Source organism: Manacus candei, unplaced genomic scaffold, assembly GCF_025592945.1.
Source record: "Manacus candei isolate 608988 ecotype Guabito, Panama unplaced genomic scaffold, ASM2559294v1 h1tg000014l, whole genome shotgun sequence".
Classification (NCBI taxonomy): domain Eukaryota; kingdom Metazoa; phylum Chordata; class Aves; order Passeriformes; family Pipridae; genus Manacus; species Manacus candei.
Genome location: NW_026138062.1, coordinates 38,017,399 through 38,039,952, shown reverse-complemented (window position 1 = coordinate 38,039,952; position 22,554 = coordinate 38,017,399). Strand labels below are relative to the sequence as shown.

The 22,554-nt window shown below is 35.5% G+C and overlaps 1 protein-coding gene across 1 annotated transcript in view; it reads left to right on the top strand.

Annotated features, from left to right (window-relative positions):
* Window positions 1-22,554, top strand: part of DDX10 (DEAD-box helicase 10) — a 160,023-nt gene that overhangs the window by 14,207 nt on the left and 123,262 nt on the right. The window contains exons 8-11 of the mRNA XM_051779818.1: window positions 1,169-1,331; window positions 2,788-2,872; window positions 16,156-16,257; window positions 21,445-21,532. Of these exons, the coding sequence (XP_051635778.1) occupies window positions 1,169-1,331; window positions 2,788-2,872; window positions 16,156-16,257; window positions 21,445-21,532 (438 nt within the window). The remainder of the gene's footprint in view (window positions 1-1,168; window positions 1,332-2,787; window positions 2,873-16,155; window positions 16,258-21,444; window positions 21,533-22,554) is intronic.

Genomic DNA, 22,554 nt, shown 5'->3' with positions numbered 1-22,554 from the left:
GTATTAATGTAGATTTCAAAGCACCAGAGAGGTGAGATTCTGGACTAGTTTGCAATAGGAAATTGGAGGAACAAAACAACACCTACTCCTGCAGACATGTCATGCAGGGCCTGGCTTCTGGATATTCGGTGACCCAGACTCAATGGGAAAAAGGTTCTGGAGACAGCCATTTTTATGCTCTGCTTTTAAAAACTAATGCTAAAATTATTGTCAATTGGTCAGTTGGTTTTGTCTCATGACACATTTTGTAGTTAGCTTACACAGTATTTCAGGAGGTGTACCTGGTTTCTTTACAAACTTTTAAGCCTGCCTATTTGAGAAATTATGATTGTGAAATAGTACAGCAATAGGTTTTTCTTACATAGGAAGTAATCCTTCAAATCCTTGTATAAATATCCCGGAACTGTTCTGTTGAAGCTACTTGTATGTGCTTATGTGGTGCAGGTATTTGTAACTACTGCATGTATCAAGTATTTTACAACATACAATAGTATAGTAAATATTCATTGCCGTTCTTCCACTTGTGTAAGAGGTTAAAATATTTTTGTTGTTCTGCAGTTGACTGGTGAGTAGAGTGAAGCAGTAGGCTTAGTTGTACGGAAGTTCTCTGAGCTGCAGCTGTTCCTGCAATAGACACAGTTTCTGTAACTATTTTCTTAAAATAATATTACATAGCGGTCTGCTCTAAAAAGGTGTTGCATCATAGGTACTGTATGTAAGAGTAAACAGGCTGATTTTGTAAGAGAAGCTGTTGAAGCTTGAAATAGTAAACTGAGACTGTAGACTGCTTTGAGTTGCAGTATAGAACACAACACCCCTCCAGTATTGCCTCAAAGCAGTGCTTCTGGTGGACTTCTGGTGCTTTGGTCCCTTGCATACAGCCTAACTAGTCACGTCCCAAGTCATTCTTGCTGTTAGATACTCTGATTTCTTTTAGGAAATGTCATCAAAAGGCATGCCAATGCATGCCTTCCACAGCTGGTTTCTTCTTTTATCTTCTTTAGTACCTGAGTGTGTTGACAAAGTCTCAAAGTAGCATCTCTTGTCAATGATGTGGAGAAAAGTTCATTTATTTTGGTGTACTAAGTCAGTTGCTGTATACTGTATATGATCTTTACAAGTTTAACATTGCATGGTAATTTCCCCCCTCTCCTGATTTGTTGGGTAGGTGCAATATCTGTTCAGAGTTTTCTGTAAGCTTCAGCCTGGTCTTCCTGTACTGGCACTCCATGGCAAGCAGCAGCAGATGAAGAGGATGGAAGTCTACACTTGCTTTGTTCGGAAAAAGGCAGCGGTACTTTTCGCTACAGATATTGCAGCTCGTGGTCTGGGTATGTACCCACAGAAGCAGTTATTCACAAAGTGATCACCTAACCCTGTTGAGTCTTTATCAGACTTTATACTCTGAAGACCAACTTGATTTGTGAAAAATGAAACTGTAGTCTGATTAGGAGCTCACTAGGGTAACTCAAAAAAGAGAGATGCTTCTTAGAGTTCTGCTGTTTCTTTACTGAAGAGGCCCACTTAATCTGTGCTTAATTTTTCTTTTTGTCCCAGAAAAACTTTTGTTGTATGAAAATGGTGATATATTTGCTTACTGCATGCCACAAGGCGAGATTTTAGCAGTTTTAAATATTACTGATATGCCTGTATCCTGTGGGTTATTCCAAAGGATATGAAAAATTACTAACCTACCAGTATGTGGAAAGAACTTTTAATGTCTCAAGTATGAATGGCTTTATATAGGACTGTGTTGTGTAAGGAGATAAAAAAATAGATGGGAGTAAAAGCAAGTATATTTATAGGATCTATTTTGAGCCAAGAGTTTCTTACATCTGGGCATTACCTGTTGAATTATGATTTACTTCTTTGGACTTCTTTTTTCTTTTCTTTTTTTTTTTTCTTAGTACTTGGAGGCATTTAGGTATGACACAAGACTTTTCAGGAGTTCACCTATTGTTTCAGATAGCAAACTCTGTTGTCCAAAAATGTGAGGTTTTGTCATTATACTACAAAAGGAAGGAAGATACTCTAAAAGATGAAGGCAGAAATGAAAACTTTATCAAAACTTCTATACTACTGAGATGTCACCAGTGAGGATCTAATTTGTGTGTGGTTGGTTGGTTTTAGAGCGTGGGTATAAATGTGGAATACAGCATAGCTACAGACTTGGTCAGGAAGTAACTCAAACTTAGTGCTGGGCAAAGCATGCTGCTGCTTCGTGAAGTACAGCAGTTAGAAAATGCTTATTAATAATATCATTCACAGTCAGTGTTGACTTCTTTGTCAGTCTTGGTCACACCCATGCCTTGCCCCCCTGCATCTTTGAGAGGGACTGTGGTATTTCTGTATGTGACAGCTGAAGTGCTGTCTCACCACAGCTGACTTCAAATCTCAGTGGTGTAGGATATTAATAGTGTGAGTGAAAAGTGGGTCAGATATTGTTATTTATTTATTACATATAGTGGTGTTTTATCATCTGTGTGACCCAAAGCATGTCTGTTCTTCTCAAGTGTGAAATGACGTTCCATTCATTGCACTGTCATAATTTAGGAAATGAAGACACAATTAATTTTAACTTTTTTTGTTGAAGAGAATGATTGTTTATGTATGCTAATACATGCAATTAATTTTATTTTTATTTCAGAGGTTGAACCCAATGACTGTAAATGAGTCCAAATGATGGTTCTTATAGGAATTAATGCTTCAAAATAATATATTGCTCTTGAATAGGAAGTTTTTCAGTACACTGAGCTTAAATATTGACATATTTTTTTCTTTACACAGATTTTCCAGCAGTGAACTGGGTCATTCAGTTTGATTGTCCAGAAGATGCAAACACATACATCCACAGAGTGGGAAGAACAGCCAGGTTTGTTTTCACTTTTCATTAGTATTTTAATGTTTAAAACTAGATCACTGTAGGGAGAGATAATTGGCTAAAGATTCACTAGAAACAAAGAAGAAGGCTGTTATCACTAAAAGCCCCATTTGATTAGTTAAGAACAGTGATTTAACTTAATGATTTCTTAGCTTCAGAGACTTGCTACAGCAGACAAAAAACGTCCCTGTTTGTTTCATCTGACCAGGGAAGATTAATAGTGAGGAAACGGAAAACCTTTTGTACTTGGCAGGATTACCTCAAAGGCTGAGTTGAGCATATTTGTGAGTGGAAAAGCTTGTTTTGCCACTGACATTTATAGTTAAATAAGGTTTTAGACTGTGGATCTAATTCCTTAGTGTCATTGAAGACTCTTCAAAAGAATGGAAATATTTCTTCCTTATTTTAATTTGGGGAGCAAGGAATCAAATAATGTTAATTACAGGTTAAATTTTTAATTTTCTAAGTCTTTTGTAGAATTACATTCTTAGGCATAGCTTTAGTTTAAATATTTGTGACTAAGTCTTTATGATGGAAGGGAGTTACCCAGCTACACTGTCGAAAACCAGGTCCTTGATCTCTGAAGTAGATTTTTTACAGAAACAAGAGGTGTCACTGCATATAATTCAGTAAATCAAAAACTTTAAGCAATTATCTGAAAGATGAAATGCAAGACCTGGCATTGTATCTTGTTTATTATTTAATTTGTTTGTAGTAGGGTTTGCAATATTGGCGGCTGTCAAACCTAATGACAGAGCAGTTGCTTAGAGTAGGACTTCAACATTATAGAAATTTGAGATCTGTGTTCATGGATCAGAAGGCTATAAATTTTGGTGACCATACCAGCTCTCTTTCAAAATGTGGAAGTTCTGTGTTTTATTGTACTTGGTAACATTTCTGCCCCATTCTGTCATGTGCTTTCCATTTTCTGATCTACCTGCTATAGTAGAAGGGAATGATAAGTTTTCAAATGCTTTTGAAAAAACCTATCAATGAACAAAACCAGTGAATGTTACATATAATTAGATAAACCACCTACCTATTTTGCTAAACTAAAATTTAGATGTAATCTTATGCACACCAATTGAGAGAAAAGCATATAGCCTTAGTTAAAATTCTGTGGTGTTTTTTATTTCTTCTTCTTTTTTTTTTTTTTTTTAGTCCCACGTGGTTTCCGCAGAAGGCTTGTAATTTTGTCTTTATGGCATATTGTCATCACATGAAAGAAAACAATATATTTGGCACTGTTTAATTGCCAGCTTCTAGGAGATTTGTCGAGCTCTTCCTGAGCCATGTCGCTGAGTTAGAACTGAGTTGTAATCCTCAGGCCTTTTCCCAATTCTCATTAGGAGCTGAGAAGAGCGATTGTAAGTAGTTTAGTGCAAGGAAACAGCTCTGAAGAGCTACAAAGACAACTATCTCCCTTTTTTCGTAAGGCTTTTATTCAAGTGTCACTCTTGAGGAGGATGTTAGCATGGCAACCTTAAGGGCCTGTCTTCAGTGGCCTCTTAAATACAATCCTCTATGATTCCTCAAGGAACAGATTTAGACAGAAAATTGGGTCAGAGATTCTGTCTCATGGGCCGGGGCTGTGCTGGATGCCTCACCGGGCTGTAGTTTTACATTTCCTTTTACGTGAATTTTTCAGTAGGCAGACCTTACAGAAATTGGGAGTGCACCAAAGCAAGTTGTTTGAGCTGGCAGGATGGTGACTGATAGTGAAACAAATTCCTTTCGTAGGAAGAGCTTCATGGGTGTTTTCTGTTTCTTAATCTGATACAAACATCAAGGCAGGTTCTACCTATACTGGGTATTAATTTTGAAGAAACATACAGACTTTCTCCATCTTTAAGGTAAAGCAGTCCTGGAAAGAGGAAAGAAATTCATTCAGGAAACTTAATGGCATGAAATAAATCTTCGAAAATAAAACAAGGCAGATGTCTAATAATTTTGAGTGAATACTGTACACTAAGTAAATATGCTAATGCAGTTTTAGATGTGGATAATTGAGAATGTACTTCTCAGTGAAATCTGAGTGTTGAGTAGGAAGCTTCACTTGTTTTCAATAGCTGCAGTTAGTATGAGAAGCTTGTGTTTCTTCTAGAAACTTGATAAAAATGAACTGAACTGCAGTTTAGTAGTCCTTGTTAATGAGGTTAGAGATCATTGCAATTTTTCGCGGGTTATGACAGTGTATAATTGCATGGAATGAAAGCTAAATTAAATATCTCAGCTAAATTAGAGGCTGTGTTAAACTGTAATTAAAACTGAGATGCCACATACTGTTTACTTTTGAAATAAAATTGTTTTGTGATACAAAGGTAAATATGAAAGTCAGGAGAGAAACTGTGTTGGGGATGGGGCTGAAAAACCTTTGACTAACAATCATGGATATGTTTCCAGATCTGTTTTACAGTTTTGCAAAGCTTGATCTAAGATGAAAGATAATGGTTTATTTTTAAGTGGATCAGACCACTGTGTTCCCTAAGTAGCATTTCACTTGTATTTTGTCCTGTTTAACATAAATTGCAACTCCTGCGTTTTTGATTTATCGTAAAGTAAGATCAGGAAAATCTGGGTGTTGTCCAGTAATGCTTTTACTTTGTAGTAGAGTTGACATGTATTGAGTGATGTTTGATTGTTTGGTTTTTTTCCTGTAAAGTTGAAATGTATGCTAGAATTGGAGTGTTTGGAAGCTGTTTCTTCCAACTGCTTTTAAAGTATTTATTTAAAGTCTCTACTGGTTCAGTAAGATTCTAAAATACTGACAATATCATTGGCAGTGCCATAAATATTTCTGACTATGTTTTTACCATGCATTCTCTTTGAAAAGTCTGTGATTTAAAATACTAGATCAAAATGTTTTCCTGTTGGTTTTAGTTTCAGAAATTCTAAACAAAAGCTGCTTGTAGCAATAGCCTGCAAAACTAATTTCTTCCATTTCTTAATTTCTATTAATGCTTTCTATTCTGTAACCTATGAAGCCTGTAGTTGAAGGTATTCTTTGGTCAATTTTGTGAAACAAAGTTACAGTGCCACTAGGGGACAGCAAAAGATAATAATTTTTGAAGCACATTGATGCTCACTTTTTTCCCCAACTGTTTTTTCAATCATAATTCTATGGCATGAGGAAAACATATAGGGATATATTTCTTTCAGGCATGATTGCACTGATGAGACAAGACACCAGAAAGTCTATTTTGTCTTTTTATTCATGTGTATATATCTTCTACTTTGGATGTACCTAATCCTGGCACGTATCATTAATTAATTTCTTTTTTTCGTAGCATTGTGTTCCTCCCTCCACTTAATTTTTAATTTTTTTTTCCTTCAGAGGAGAGTATTAAGAACTGTTACTTGAGTTGAGTGATTTTTCTGTCAGGAATCTTTTTTAAATACACCGACAGTGGAATGTTAAACAGAATAAATCTTTTTGCTCTGTAATTTTTATCTGTAGTGTGTCCAGAGCTATATATAAGATTTAGGTCTGACTGGCCCAGACTTCTGATGAAATTTAATCCAGGCTAGTTGGTTAGGTTTCTTAGGTGCTTAAACTGATTTAGGAAAGTAATTGTAGTTTTATTGTTGTCGTTAAACATAGTGTGCATACAGGCATGCAAGTTCTGTCTAGCTCTGCTATGCTTTTTTTCCTTTTAGTAAATTATGCTCTGAAAACAAATGGAATAATAGAAGTCCATCTTCCCAAAGCAGTATACTCTGTTACCTGCCATCTTTGTACTGGCTGGTATGATGATTAGAGAGAAAGAGGTATGAATAAAGGCTTATAAGATCTATGGGTTTTTTGATGCCTTGGGAGTACTAGAGAATACACGCACATGTCAAATTATGGAAAGGTTAAAGGAGCAGGTCATAGAATGATCATATTCTGTCATGAAGTATAATGCTTTGAAACTCTTTAGTGTTCATTGGGGCTCTACCTAAGTAATTGCACATTATATGTATGGAAGTGAGACTAATAAGCCTTTAGAGTAATGTGTCAATAAAGCATTTAAAAGTGTGAGTGACTTAATAATGCCTTTTTCAATGGTGGAAGCTTGATTTTTTTTTTTTTTTTTAATTTGGGAAAAACATCCCAGGGATATGTGTCTGGGGTCCTGAATAAACAGCACTGCCAAGATGACAGCTCTTTATTTGACTGTATTTCTTTTTTTTTTTTAATTTTAAGACCCACCGAAGCACTTTTACCGTTGTTTCTTTAAAAATAAATGCAGTATTAAGCGTCTCATATTATATTGCAGTCAAGTCATCATCCTAACTCAAGTTAAGTAAAAATAGCTGGTAGTGGAGGTCACAAGAAATTGTCGACACCACATTTAACTTGCAATTCACATTATTAAATTCTCTAAAATTAAACACTGTATCCTAGCTACATTCTTTACAGTGGCCTGTGACGCTGCAGTTATACTGACTGGCACTGTGTTATCTGTTAGAATTCTTTTAATAGTGGAATAGTATGAATGTTCCTTTACACCGAACAATTAAGTGGCTGAAGTTATTACCTGCTGACATGAAGCTGCAATATTGTAAGCTGTGATAAAAAATTAATAACCACATGTATTTTAACTCAGTAGAGTGGAGACAGCTGCAGTGGAAAACAGATTGCTTCCAGTCTAGGCTGGAGGATCCAACAACCTCCCAAGACCTTTTTGAATTCAATTTATTCTAACACTAGCATGACAAGATTGGTGAGCAACTACCATTATTTCTTGTGACTAGCAAACAGGGACACTGACCCAGTATGACTGAATGAAGGGGATGGTCGTTTTGTGGTACAAATAAAACCCAGTTGGTTCTCGGAACCTGGCAATAGCTATAAGTGGACTACTGTCTGGACAGCAGAAGGAAAAGGATATTAAGTGATCAGAGGAGAAGAAAAAACAAACTATGAAGCAATCTCTGACTTAATAGCAGTATTTACTGATAATTTTTTGGGGATACTGAACTAAGGTTTACGCAATGGAGAAACAGAAGTGAACAAACCATTAGAAGTGACCTAAAGCAAAACCAGAAACTGAAGCCGATTCGCGTTTTGTTGTTTGTTTTAAATACTCTGTGGGACGTCACACTGTCCACAACCCATGGGAAAGAGCTCTTCTCCCTGGCTGAATCAAGGACCCAGCAGTGAATGTGGGCTGTCAGCTGTGTTTGCTCAGCTGTGAACAGCAAACACACTTTCTGGTCTCTTTGTTGGTCTGCTTTGGTAGGACTTGCTGTAGATGGTACAGCACTGTTTCAGTTCACAGTGCACACAGATATCTTGTTAAAGGTTAGTTGTTTTAAGAAAAATATCTATTACAAAAAGAGGTAATTGATCCTGTAGATGGGATAGAAATTCCAATATGCACTTATTTTTTGTGCTCATTTTTAATTTAAAAAAGAGAATAACACATTACTATAATATGAAAGAAAAATGGCAGTGTAGAAGGTATGATAAACGGTAGATAAAACTTTTCTTGCTCCTTGACTTGGAAAAATAATGTTTTCTTGGTTTGAAGCTTAGATTTCACCAGTCCTCCTCATGTCAGAAGGCCCAGAAGGTAATATAATTGGAAACAAAGTTTTGTCTGAATTGAGCCTGCTATGGGAGACCTAAAATGTGCTTTTTTTAAGAAATATGTTTAGACATGGTAGCTTACCTAGTCAGATTTAATAGTTGAATTTTAAAACAAAATATGAATTATTGTATTTCTGTGGAAGGCCTCAGAGGTAGATATGGATATTAGTTTCTCTTTGTTGAAGGAGAGTGTGTGGGTGAACAAATTTATTTGTATGTATATCAGATTGAAATAGATCTACTCAGAATAAAACTGTCCATTTTGATATGTTTTGGATATATTTTTACAGATGTTTTATATTGTTCCTTTACATTAAGGGAGTACAGTACAAATACCTGCATCAATGAAATGTTTCCTTCACTACTGTAGTTATTTTATTAAAAAAATGAAATTAATTTAAAAATTAAATATAAATTACATGCTAGAAATAATAGACTTGACTCAAACTTTTTTTTCTAATCCATCATATATTAGACATGATTGCTAGTTTATTAGCTAGCAATTCACTGCCATGTTTTTTCAGTCTTTGCAGAGGTAAATTTTTGCTCTAGAAACCAGAGTCTGTGCTGCTTTTTGTATTTGTGCTGGTTTAAAGGTAAACCAGCAGGGGAAATGGACTCAACTCAAAAGAGGGATTATAAATCAGAATAACAATTTAATAAAATAATACAATAGGTACGATTATACAGACAAACAATTGGTTTTAACACACAAAACCCAAATATATAACCCAGCACCCTGGGGCATGAACAGAGTGGTGTTCATTGGGCCCCCTGAGTCCAAAGGAAAAGAAGAGGGGAAAACCTGTTGGTGAGAGTGCTGTTGCAGTCTGGTCAAGAGTGGTGATTGCAGTCCGGTCGAGAGTGGTGGTTGCAGTCTGGTTGAAACGTGGTGGTTGCAGTCCAGTCGAGAGTGGTCGTCTGCAGTTTGGTTGAGAGCGTGATCTGCAGTCTTCCTCTGGATCCCACAAGTGGTTAAAAAAGTTCCAAGACTCCAAGATTATATATTCTCCAGTTCAGGCAGGAATGCTCAGTCCTTCCCTCAGAGAGGGCAGTTTCACAAAGGGTGTGAGGAACAGGGAGGCACCCTTCTATCTCGAAGGCCTCTTAACACCTACTTTGTAGCCTGAGGAGTCAGGCTGCTCTGGGCAGAGGGTGTAAATAGTCTACTGAAAACAGTTTCTGGGAAATGGCATGGAAGGCTATAGAATACATAGTTTTGGGTTACACCCATCCAGCGATGAACTGGTCTCAGCTGTCCTAACTAGGACAGTATTTTGCTTGTCAATTTTTCCACATGATAGAATTGTCTTATTCTGGATTCTTTATGGAAACTAAAATGATATGCAAAGTCTGAAAGAACATTATTGTTGCAAAATCAAGTGGTCCAGAATATTTCTGTTTGGAGAAGAGTATGAATGGTGTGTAGTGAACAAATGATCGTGTTTTATGGTAAATAACTTGGCTTTACAGTTGACATAACTATTAAATAGTTTGATATTAATTGCTTGGCAACCATGTACGATGAACAAAGGGTCCATTGGAAGAAGAGAGAAAATACATAATTAGAGTGTATTACAATGCACATTGGTTTTCATGCTATTCCAAATGCTTAGCTTACTGACCTTAATGTTTTAAGGATAACAGTCTCTTGGTTGCTTTGGTAAATCTCCAGTTTTGATTTGAGTGAGAAAGAGACAGTTGAGAAGTTGATCTGGCTTCCTTGGTGCCCAATTTCCTTTCTCTGAAGGGATCTACTGTGGCGAGTTTCTGCAATGCTAAAGTATCTGAAGGTAGCTCGTTTGTTTGGAATGCAGGACTTTTTGGGAATGAGCTTTGATTTGAGCTTACAGGTTTTGCAGGGGTGCCTTATTTCCTTCTGTGTCTTTTGACAGATGAGATGACAGCATATGTTGATGCTATCCATACTGTCCCAGTTAGGCTAAAATTAGATCTTTAATCAAGACAATTTAGTAAAGTCCCATTTAAGTTACAGATTAAAAACCCCTCCAAAATACCTTTTTTTTGAGTATAGTGGTAGATGTGTGACCTTTAAAGTATAAAAAATTTTAATACTTACGGTTTCCTGCATGTTTCTTTGTGGTAAATATCTTCAGAAACATTATCACTTCATTTATATTGTGTTTCTTGTAATGGGAAGTATTCCAATTCAGGAAACTGTTATGTAAGTACCTTTATCTTTGCAACCCTCCTCCCCCAAATTTTATGATTATCTCATCATGTCACTTTTCTCCTTTGCCAGTTTTTAAAATAGATTATTTTTTCTTGCCAAACAAAGCAGAAATACTGCCTTTAACTCTCTTCAAATTTGGCATCAATTTATGTCTTGTGAAATACAGATGTTAGGGAAACGTCGTAATACATCTGTTCAAGACAACCTGTATAACATTTCCTGTAAGGTCTGTATACCCCTGCAAGTTATCCTTACGGTTTCCCCTCCATGCTTTTTTTTTTACTGGATGTCTGCCTTAGAGCAGAACACTGGTGCCTGATGACCATCAATCAGTTGGTTCCCATTCCTATTTTATTCTGGTATCACTGCAACTTGTACGTCACTGACAGCTAAAATGTGGTGCATTTGACTGATCTGTACATTACAATGATCATGGCAAGGATGTAGAATTACTCTGAATGTAGCTAGAACAAGCTCAACTGTAGCTGCGTGGCAAGGGGAAATTGATTAATAACCACAGTATATTTTTATCTATTATTTATCTATTTTATCTATTTCCTTTGGGATGATGGTAGCATTGTTTGCTTTAATAGTATTGCAGGGGTATATGCAGCTGTTGACTGGATCTGATCAAGGGTTGCTTAAGATAGGTTAGATTAGGCAATAGTTGAGTGTCTATTTGGCTTGTATGAAAAACGTTTTTTTCTCATCCTGTCTTGACTGGATTGTTGCCATGATACTTCTTCATGCTTGATACCAGCTGTCAGCTCATTGTTTTTTAGCAGAAGTTTAAGATAGAGTCTGTCATGGTGAGTAAACTGTCCTCTTGATTTTAGTGCTTTATTTGATTTTTTTGATATGAAATGAAACTATTTGGCAACACTTTCTGTTTCTTTGCTATGGAAATGGTGTTCTCAACATTTTTAAACTGTTTTTCTCTACTTCTAATTAGCCAGTACTACATTGTCCTAAATAGTTTATCCCACTTCCTTCTTGTCCTGCCTTTGGTGCTTGCCCTTGATTGTAAGCATCTTTCTTTTTCTCATCTGCAGTCAGTGTAAATATAACATTCCTACCCTTTACTTTATAGTGCTGAACTTCCTCGCTTGTAAGTAAAGATTGAGTTGCAGAAAAGTTACTTACCTTTTTCGTAAGTACTGAAGCCAGAAGATGCTAGAAAATAAGACAGATATGAACTAGAAGTATGTGAATTTTTTTTCCCCCAAAGACTTTCTTCAAGTAAGATGCAATTTTCCATAGAACTGGAATGAATTGTGTCATATATCGTAGAGACTGTTAAAATCACAATGCAGAGATGAGTCCCTGCTCTAGTTTCTTGGTCACCTTGAGGAGATGACAAGATAAGTAATATTATCAATTACTAAACAGTCCAAGAAAGTTTGATTACTTTGAGGTTTTTAATTTGCTTTTCTTCAACAGAGTTGAAGTGCATAGTTAGTGAATAATAAATCACCAGAGTGAATTAGCATTTTAGGACAGTTGTTTGGTTTTGGTCATAATGGTGATAATTTTAGCTTGAAGGATGCAGTTGGCAAGAATGGAGGGAACTTCTCCTAATGTCTACTCATCTGCAGAAGGAGCAGTCCTGCTGAAAAATTACAGTAGCTGAGATTAATTTTTCACTGCATTATTATCTAGAAAAGGTTTAAAGGTTTTATCTCTGCTGAAAATAATTACAGAAATGTTTTTTTGTTTACTTTAGTGGAGAATTTTATTCCCGTAGGATATTGAGGAATGTTCTTTTCTTTTATGTTTTAGACATTGTGATGAAAAGAAATTTTGAGCAGATCTAAGTTTTCGTCATTGTTTATGCCAGTTTTTAGTAGCTTGTGCTTTCCTAAGCTTGCCAAAATAGAAGCTTGGAGTATGAAAGACACTGAGAGAGCATTTTCGAAAACTTAAATTTTTCACCACAGCCTCCCTTTTCAAAATTATCTTTAACACCATAATTTTCTGATTAGCACATTACGAGGTTGTTCTTTTCTTTTTTGAGAAATAAGATAATACTCTGCTGAACTACAGCTGCTTTTTTATAGGCTGCATTTTGCTTTCCTTACCTAAATGTCCACTGGGGATAATGAACAGATACAAACCTTCCCAGATGGTACTTAAGTTTGTTTTGCTTTTAGCTTTACTAATTCTGTAATGTATTAATTTTCATTTTTAGCTGTGAAGAACAGTGTTATTATTAAACTGTCTGTTTTAAATCACACACTTAGGATAAAAATGGGCAAAGACTGTTCCTTCAAATACATTAAACTATTGGCATTTAAAAGAGAATGTTTCCAAAATATCTAAGGAAAAGGATTTCACAGCATCAATAGTTACCAGATGTCTTTCAGTCCCTTGGAATTTCTGAAGGCATAGCTCTGAGAAATTTTTCTATGTTGGTTTGGTTTTTTTTTTCTTTCTTTTTTAGTAGGTGTTTGAAAACCTCTGTCATGTTTCTGTCTGTTTTCATGTGATTGTTTCTTTACTTAGCTGCCTTACTATTTTGTCTGTGTAAAGGCTTTGCAAGTTTTAATGTAAACATCGAAATAGTTGTTGTCCATAGATACCAGATATAATTCTTGTTTTCTTTTTGCGAATTATCTATGAGATGTGCCTTTAGGATTTGTACTTTCTGAAAAGACAACTGACTAAGCATATAATGAGTTTAGCACTAATAACACAAGACCACCTTTTAAGGTTCAGAATGAAGGTTTATGTGGTCCTACATCCTGTTTTCAGAGTGCCCTTGTGGATACTGCAGGAAAGCTATAAAAACAAAACAAATGTAGAATGATATTTCCTGTATGTATCATTCCAGAGTTCGGGTCTGTGGCTTGTAGAGAGGATATCTGTGCACTCTGACCCTTGATGAATATTTCTTCTGTGATTTGTATGACACTGGCCCTTCACAGTGTGTTCCACACTGAATCAAAGAGATATGATAACAAAACAATTTAAGAATGCCAAGTCAGAAACTCCACGATAAGAAATGCCACAAGCAACAAAACTACACAGATCACTTCACGTGTTTGGCTAACTTCAAGGAATCTGAACAAATCATCCTTCGTAGAGGTTTATATAGTACAGTCAAGACTTTTCTTCTTGACAAATGATGAAGATTGTTGAGAGACTAAACAGACATTCTTTCCAGATATCAGATCATTCACAAAGCTTTTGGTGGAATCCTTTCCTTTCGTATCATCTGCTTTGAGGAGAAGAGCAGAACTGTGTGTTATTCTGTACTCTAAAGCAATGAGATGGTATTGGCTGTAGTATTATCTCTATGTTCCTGTCTTGTAGATAAAAGAGAATATTTTCGTCCTTCTTTCTAGCAGTGCTTTGAGAGCCAAGATTCTTTAGATGAACAATTAGCTCTCTTAGTATTATGATCAGCAGTTTTTACAATGAAATGCAAAATTGTCTAAGGTTCAGTGGCTTTCCAGGATTTCATTTCTTGTTCTGGTAGTGGCTGTGTCTGACAGGCACCCACCTTGTGGATATATCATGTGAAATTTGGTTGGTTTGAAATATATAGAGCTTTCTTAAAAGGTGTACTTGGTCTGTGTAAGCAAGTCATTCCCAACCAACCAACATACTATTATATAAAGAGCTTAAACATTCACAGGTTATTTGGTCAGCAGTGACTTACATCCTCTTGTGCTGTTGGAAAAGATAATGAATTGCCTTAAACCAAGCATATGTGTTGCTTTAGAACCAATTTTTTAGAAAGATTTTACGCGCTGATATTTCTGCATTAGGAACATTTTAGGTCTACTGATGAAATGGATCAAGTCAGTACAGTTTTTGTATGGTACCAAAGTACTGTTACCAATCCATGTATAACCAGCAAATTTACATGATGTTGGTATGTGACAGAGACTCTCCTCTGGTATCAATTTTATTTCCTTGTAAAATTGCAAAATCTAGAATGTAAGGGTTAAAATTCCATGATGAAAACATCTACTAAACATTTGTAAATTATCTTTAAAAGTCAGTTTCCAAACCCATCATGTACAGAGAGAACACTGGGGGGAAAAAAATCCCAGGCATCCGAGAGCATTTTGTTGTGATTTTTCAAATTCATCAAATGAAAGCAGAAAGCTGTAATAAAAGCTGTCAGACTGTTTTAACTGCAGATTTTGTTGCTGCTTGCATTGCTTACTGTGCTGTGACAGATAGTGTTTATAGTTTTCAAACAATTCTGCGGTACTCTTTTTGCCAACTGTTTATGCTTGGAGAAATGCGAGCTCCCTATATTCCACCTGAAATGATTTTTGTCAGTTAATGGTATGATTCTTGTTTGGTGCACCTGAGAACATCCTTCTGTGCTCTCAGGCCTCTTTAGAAAAGGGATTTTAAAGCTGATCTACGTGGTAACTTACCAATCTTGTTTTACTTTGTCCTACATATTGCTCTCATCTGTCAGATTCTGTCCAATTTTGGCATATTTCTGAAATTTAGTTGGATTTTTTTTTCTTAATGAAGGACTTTGTGTTATGTTGTCCTATCAATCTGTACTCTTATAATAAATGAAGGAACATAAATATGTAAATATAAATGAAAAAACAGTGTATGTGTTACAGTAGATATAGACTTTGATAATGCATGCAAGCTCATCATTACTGCTTCTTCAGTAGAACTTATAACTGTTGTGTTGTTTGTTTACTAATGCTATTGGATATTTTATTCTACATGAGCATTCTTAAGTCGCTAAATTTGCTAAAAGAAGGAACTGAAATTTTCTTACACAAGAAGAAAGTGAACAAGAAGATGCTTTGAGAATAAAGTAGCAGAATTTTTATGTCTTTGCCAGCCATGTATCTTGAGTAATTACCAGCTCATTTACATTTGATACAGCTGTTAAGTGCACTGAAGAATGAATTCTAGATATGTTCTTGTTCTTATCTGATCAGTCTGATTGTATCTTTTCTTTTGCACCTGGAAACTGCTTCTGTAAATGAAAGAGCTCCTGTTCATGTGCTTTTCTTTCAGTGATGCCTCTGTGACCTGTTAAAAGAGTAACTTTTATTGAACATGCAAGGAGGAGTTATTCTTTTCCGTTCTTTGACTTGCAGTATATGAAAAGGAGAATCAGTTTTTATCAGTGTTGAGCCTTGCCTGTTAGTAAAGGGTGGATGCAAGTAGCTGGATCTTCTAGTGCAGTAAGCTTTGATAAAGTGCCATTTGGTTGCCACTAATATTTCAAATTGAGGGAAGAAAAGATCACTGATCTGAATCCATGTCGTAACCCCAGATGTTTAGGACTCTAGGAGTAGTTTTGAAATCAACTCAAGTGGAGATAGGTAGTGGCAAGTCCCTTAACTGATTTGCATCTTTTCCTTTTGTTAAGTGAGGATTTTTGTCTGTTCTTTGGGCTGCTTGTAAGAAAGCAAATGTAAATTCTCACCGGTTATTGAAAACATCAAGAAAAAAATGTAACTTTTGCATGTTTGCTTGAGTTCTCTTTTTTTTTCCCCCATCTGTTCTGATCAGATACAAAGAAGGTGGTGAAGCTTTGTTAGTATTGCTGCCCTCAGAAGAAAAAGGCATGGTGGAACAGCTGGCACAGAGGAAAGTACCTATCAGTGAAATCAAGTAAGTAACTAATGGCCTGTCTGTTATTCAGCCTTCTTTCTACAAGAATAATGTGTGGTGAGTCTATGACAATTTTGATAAAGTGCTTGAATTGCCTGGAGCTGGACAAACCAGGGAAATCAGTTAGTTTTGGTAGTGCTGTTGGAGGAAAAGACCTTAAGAGGTTTCCTGTTCCATTGCTGTTCCCAAAGGCAGGATGAGCGGCACAAATCATTCTTATTAGATGCCAATTAATATATTCACAATTTCCCAAAGAGGTCTTCTCTATACTCAACAGTTCCTACCACTTCCTTTTCTTCTGGTGTCTGATAAGCTTTGTAAGTATATTAAGTGAAGTATTTATTTTGTCCTGTGCCAAGAATATATGAAAAATGATGAATTCTCTTATTCTTTGCAGCTACTTTTTATGTAATTGAACATTATCATGCTCTCTCTCTTCTTTTCCAGATTAAACAATTATGTCTTTAATCTGTCCCTCTATATTTTTTATACTTGCTATCATTTTTGTATCTCTATCTGTCTTTTGTTTAATTCTAGACTATTTCTCCAGTTTGTCATGACCTTTCTAAATCAGCCGGTCGAAGGACAGGAAATAAAATACGTGGCTAAATGGTCATCTTACGTGCTAGAGAGAGCATTCTGATGAAAAACTGTAATGATCTATGCTCTCTATACAAATAGAACTGACTTTGAAGGAGTTGCAGAAGCATATAACGATACCATGTAAAAATAAAAAAGCATATTTCCATTTTATATTAAATGCAGAGAAATGGATATGTATGAAAGACAAAATCTCTAACTAAAAATTTTAGAAAAAAAAGGCAACCACTGAAAGAATCAATGGTAGTTTCTTATTTAGCAGCTGTAAGGTTCAAAGGAGTTCATTGTTATTTAAACCTGTCAGTCTAATATTAAATTGAAAGAGAAAAGATAATGTGAAGAAAACATGGAAGAAGAGTTGAAAACAAGCCAGAAAATGGGGTATGAACCTGACTCCATTTTGAATACTTACCTAGTTCAGGTTGCACAGTGCCAAAAATCATAGAGATAGAAGAAATCAGAGAAGGATGATGAGGTAGAAAGGTAAGTTTCTGTACAAATGGGTATGAGCAAAACTAGGACTGTTTTACTTCGAAAAGCTGTGGTTTTAATGTGAAGATACAGATATCTCAGCAAAGAAGATAATTAAGAAAGTGTCTGTAGAACAATTGTATTTGAGAAGAATTCAAATTAGGGTGAAACTTTAGGTGGTTATTTCACCTCATTTCTTAAATCTTCAGATCTGCTAAAAATTAGCGAGTTAACATTTCTGCAGAGAATAGAAACAATGCGTATAGCACTTGCCAGATTTAAGGTTTAGTTTTATTTTTTAAAGCATTTTTGATGTATAGGATGTGCCATTTCAGAGGCACTTCTAAACTGCACTTGTGGATACTGTTTCTATGTAACAAACTGAGTACACAGCAACCAGTGAAGAAAACGCACCTTTTCCGGTCAAACGCGTGTATTGAATCCATGTAGAACATGCATAAACTTCAAAAATAAGACAACTTTTGCTAAAACAGCAAAATAAGGACTAGAATGCAATTAAACAACTACCAAAAGTCTAAGTGTACTTAAAGCTTTCGTTTACATTGGTGTTTAAAAAAATCCCTACCGTACAGCAACAACCAAACCAAACCAACTAAATGTGGAAAATATCAGTAAAGAAACTGAAGTCTGATATTTTCTTTTCCCTTAAGCATCATAGTGCTTTAAAAGGATCTGTTGTATAACCACTGCAGCAAATTGGCTCTTTTTCCAAACTTCTTTTTCCTTGTTAAAATGATAGTTATTAAAATAATTTATCTTATTTTTATATTCAGTAAATGAATGTCTGATCTTATGCATAGTATAAAGATTTCCCTTTTCTTTGTCAGCTAAGCTTTTAACTTCTCAAGTAATGCTGTGAATTGTTTGAATAGCTTATCATAGGAAAAGCTAAAAAATCCTCTTTAGCCTGTATTTATCCATGTAAATAGAAATAGGTATTTTTGTACCAGGATAATAATCCAATTTTAATAGGGCAAATATTTCATTTCCCCCTCCTTTAAATGCGTATTCTATTTATAATTCAAGTTAGATGTCTCTCTGGAGAGACATTTGTGGCTGCATCTCTTAACATATTCTTGCTAATCTGATGTGACTTCAGTGGAAAACACTCTGCTTTTTTTTAACACCACCCCAAAAATTCATTCTTGTACCAAGTCACAAGAGCATATGTATAATAAATACATTTAAGCAACATTCTTAACTGGAACATAGTTATTAGAAAAGTCAGGGCTTTTGATTGATAATATATTTTAACAACCCCCTCCAAGATACAGTTTTTCAATCTGCAAAACAAACCTTAATAGTACTTGTAACATCATAATGAAGGGAAATGCTTTTACATGGAATTGTCTGCCTAGTGCAGTTAAGATTTAAAAGGTTTAGCATCATACTTGGAAGAGGCTAACTAAAATCCTTAAAAAATATACATGTAATTGCTTGTGGATTGCAAACCAGTTTAATTCCAAAGTTTTTAACTACAGATTTTTTCAGGTCGTTCACTTCTAGCCAGTTTTGCAGTTAATATAACTCTGGTGTGTTTTGTCAGTTTATAAATTGTTGAAAAAGTTGCATCAACCCTTGGATCACGGTCCAGGTCTTCTGTTGAAGTCTTCTGATGTTGTTTGTGCTCATTCATTTAATTATAGATTCTCAAGAATTCTGATTTGGGAGTTAGAAGATAATGAGCATTGCTTACTGCCAACAGAGTTTAACTCTTCAAGTTTCTGAAATTCACTCTAAAAGCTTTTTTCTGAAAAACTTGTTTCTAAAACATCCTTGTCAATTGAAGTGTTTGTTTTGCTGTTCTTGTTAAGCTCTTGTCTGGTGTAGTGGTCATAAGAACTGTTACTTTCAGAGTTGTTTGCAAATCAAAAAAATATAAAACAAGGAGTGTTTCTTTGTTTCATTTGGAGAGAGCTTTTAAAACAGTTGCGTAATTTGAAAAGAGAAATAGGAAGAACTTTGTTTTCCTGAATACCTATTCAAAAGACTGGGGGTTAGACTCTTTTCTTAATTGTCAATTTTAAATCTAAGCTCCCTGTAGAGGTTGTTAGTACACCAATCCTTTCTAGTCAGCATGAGCTGCCAATTTACAGTTACTGCTTTTAACAATATGTAACTTTTTTGTTATTCAAAAAGAGAAAGAGAAAATGAAGAATATGCAGTAATAAATACTGTATTTTAGAGCATTCAAATATGGCAAAAAGATACTCTGAAAGTATTAAATAGTATGTGCCTTTTTTAAGGAATCTATAATTTCAAAGGTTTACGTGCAAGCTGTAAACTGAAATTATTTTTGATAATGCCTGGAGATTATTTTGTCACATCCAATTTTGTTGGGCAGTAAGACAAGAACTACTTCCCCAGGGGTTATCATAACAAATTGGGGTTTTTTTTGGTATCAAGGAAAAGGTAATAGTTTAACTTCTTCTCTTTTTTTTCCCCTCTTTGAATATGAGCACTGTATTTACCTGACCTGTCTCATAGGACTTTTTTTAATCTGTCTCCCATGAATTCTTAAGAATACATACGACTACGAGTCCAAGTGCTTTTACTTTCTCTACTTGCTATGGAGCAAATATCTTTTGACCCAGCTGATTTCTCTGAGTACCTGTTATCCTGTGATTTGTGATTCTGGTGTGAACTTGGACTGTGCTATAGTTGTTGTTAGCTGTCTGATTGCAGCTGCCACTTTGAGTGAAGACAAGGGAAAAAAGGCACTAGCTAATTTAGGGGCCTTGAGGTAATATCTTAATAACTTTCCCATAACTTAACAGCAATCCAACACCTCTCTGGACTGTCTTACTACTGGTGTTCACAATAATTTTTTTTTGTTGTTAGTAATGCTATCCTTTCTTTACTTTTTGTATCATTATATTTCAAAGATTTGTTGGTCAGTTTGTCCCCCACTCAATTTTTCATGCCTCTTCTTTTCTTATGTCTTTACATTTTTAGAGCCAATTACAGGCTGGCTGGAAACTGGAACTCAGTTTTTTGATCTTTCTTTAAAACTGTAGCTAAATAGAGCTTGTGTACACTGCAGTTTTCCCTTGGATGTATCTGAACAGAGTTAAGAAATTAAAATCACGAGGGAATCAAGTTTGATATCGATACTTTTCATATTTAGTAAGAATAATAGACGATCATAATCATGTTATAAAAAGACTATGAAGAGGTATGATTTTGTTTTTTGTTTTTTTTTTTTCCTGTGACCTCTTTCAGCAGAGGCTATGCTTTGGTGTACAGCATGGCATGACATGGCACACAGAAGCCAGAGTCAGGTTAAGAAATGTGGTGGTTGTGCATCTTTGACCTGTATTTGAGGTAGAGGTAGAGGGGTAACCTCCTACCATGTTTGGTAGGTCATATGATACACTTGCATGGCACTAGCAGATCAAAAACAGAAGTAGATGAGAAAAGATCTGGGCAAATAAAACTGCAATAATGAAGGTATCACTGGAATAAGTGTAAAAATCTAGAATCTAGGAGAAGACCTTCATATCTTTTTACTAGGTTTAATGGCATTTTCTGTAGTACGGTCGCTGTTCTTTATTTACTTGATTAAAATCTTGAGAAGCTCTTAAATCTGTTTAATCTCAATGTTCTTTATTATTGCTCACCTGGCTGTTTTTTCTAAGAATACTTAAATGAAGTATTCCCAGCACAGTAGATCTTACTTAAGCTTTTAAAAATGCTGACAATTTCCTTATGAAGATTTTGATGTAGGTTTTAAAGTAGTACTATAATTCATTATGCTGCTTCTGTATTTTTTCAGTGTTTTTATAAAATCAGCAAGTTCTTTTCTGTTGATTTCTGCTCTGCTTTGGAAGAAGATTCACCATCTTCGATGAAAACTGTGTCTGAATAAAAAGTCTGAGCTGCCGTTTGTCTTTTCTGTTTTATCTGTTTGATGAGTGTATGCTTCATCTTTAATATGGTTCCATTCTCTGCTGTTTCAGAGTGGTAATAACTTCATGTGTTTTAAAGCAATGCAAAAAATATGAAGATACTCCTGAGAACTTGATTGGTGCTTATTTTGGCATGTTCTAATAATTAAAGCTAACTTTTTATTCTTTATTTTTTAAAAAAAATTAGAATTAATCCTGAAAAACTTACAGACATCCAAAAGAGGATGCAAGCTTTCCTAGCTCAAGATCAGGAGTTAAAAGACAAAGCTCAAAGGGTAAGTCATCTACTGCGCTCTAGTTCTTGTAGCATGCTAGTTGAATTGAACCATTTGAATAACTGACCAGCTCATATATGCCCTAGAAGCAGTGTTTGGAACTGCTGCATTATTCTGATTGTTAAGCTTTACAACACGTCAGTACAAACAATAATCATGTGTTAGGAGTTGGTGGAAAGTATGCCTGGATAGACTGTGTGAGTTGAGATGGGGTCAGTGTGGGCTCATGATGGTAACACGTGAAGAGCCACACGACTTATTGCTGTGCACAAATTTACAATGGGCACAAATTTTTTTACAAAAAGCTCCATTTAAACCCAGGGGAAAACCATTTGTTGAGATTGGTCGAACACTAGAACAGGTTGCACAGCGAGACTGCACAGTCTCCAAATGTTGGATATCCAAATGTTGGATTCCTTCTCGAGCAGCCTCCTGTAGCTAACCTTGGTTTGAGCAGGGGTTTGGACTAGGTACTCTCCAGAGGTTCCTCTCGACTTACAACTACTCCGAGAGGACTTCTCTCAGGGAGCTGGTATAGAACATTTCAAAATAATAATAATGATAAAAGGTTACTGAAAAGTAGGAGATCTCATTACTTGACTCCAAAGTTAAAAGCACAGATCCATATAGGTCTCACATGCCCACCTTCCTGATCAGTTTTTACTGAATATGTATGACAATTTGTTCTTTCTCAGTGGTAAAATCCAGTGCATTGAATAAAGCATTTTAACTTTAAGATTTAAATGAGAAGCAAAATAGCTTAGAATAGCTCTTCCAGGTAAGATGGAGAAGTGTGTGAATGGGACTTTGAATGGGATTTCTTTGCTCTGCTAATTAATGTTGGGAGACTCCATGGACAATATGTGAATGTCACTGAGATTTTTATCAGGTTTCGGAAAGGTAGGAAAACTTCAAATGACTAAGTGGGCTTCTGGACTAGAATGAGCTGGTTGTAAAAGACATTTTCCCCCGAAGATGACCTGTGAAACATCTGGACATTTTGCTGCCTCTTACTAAACGTG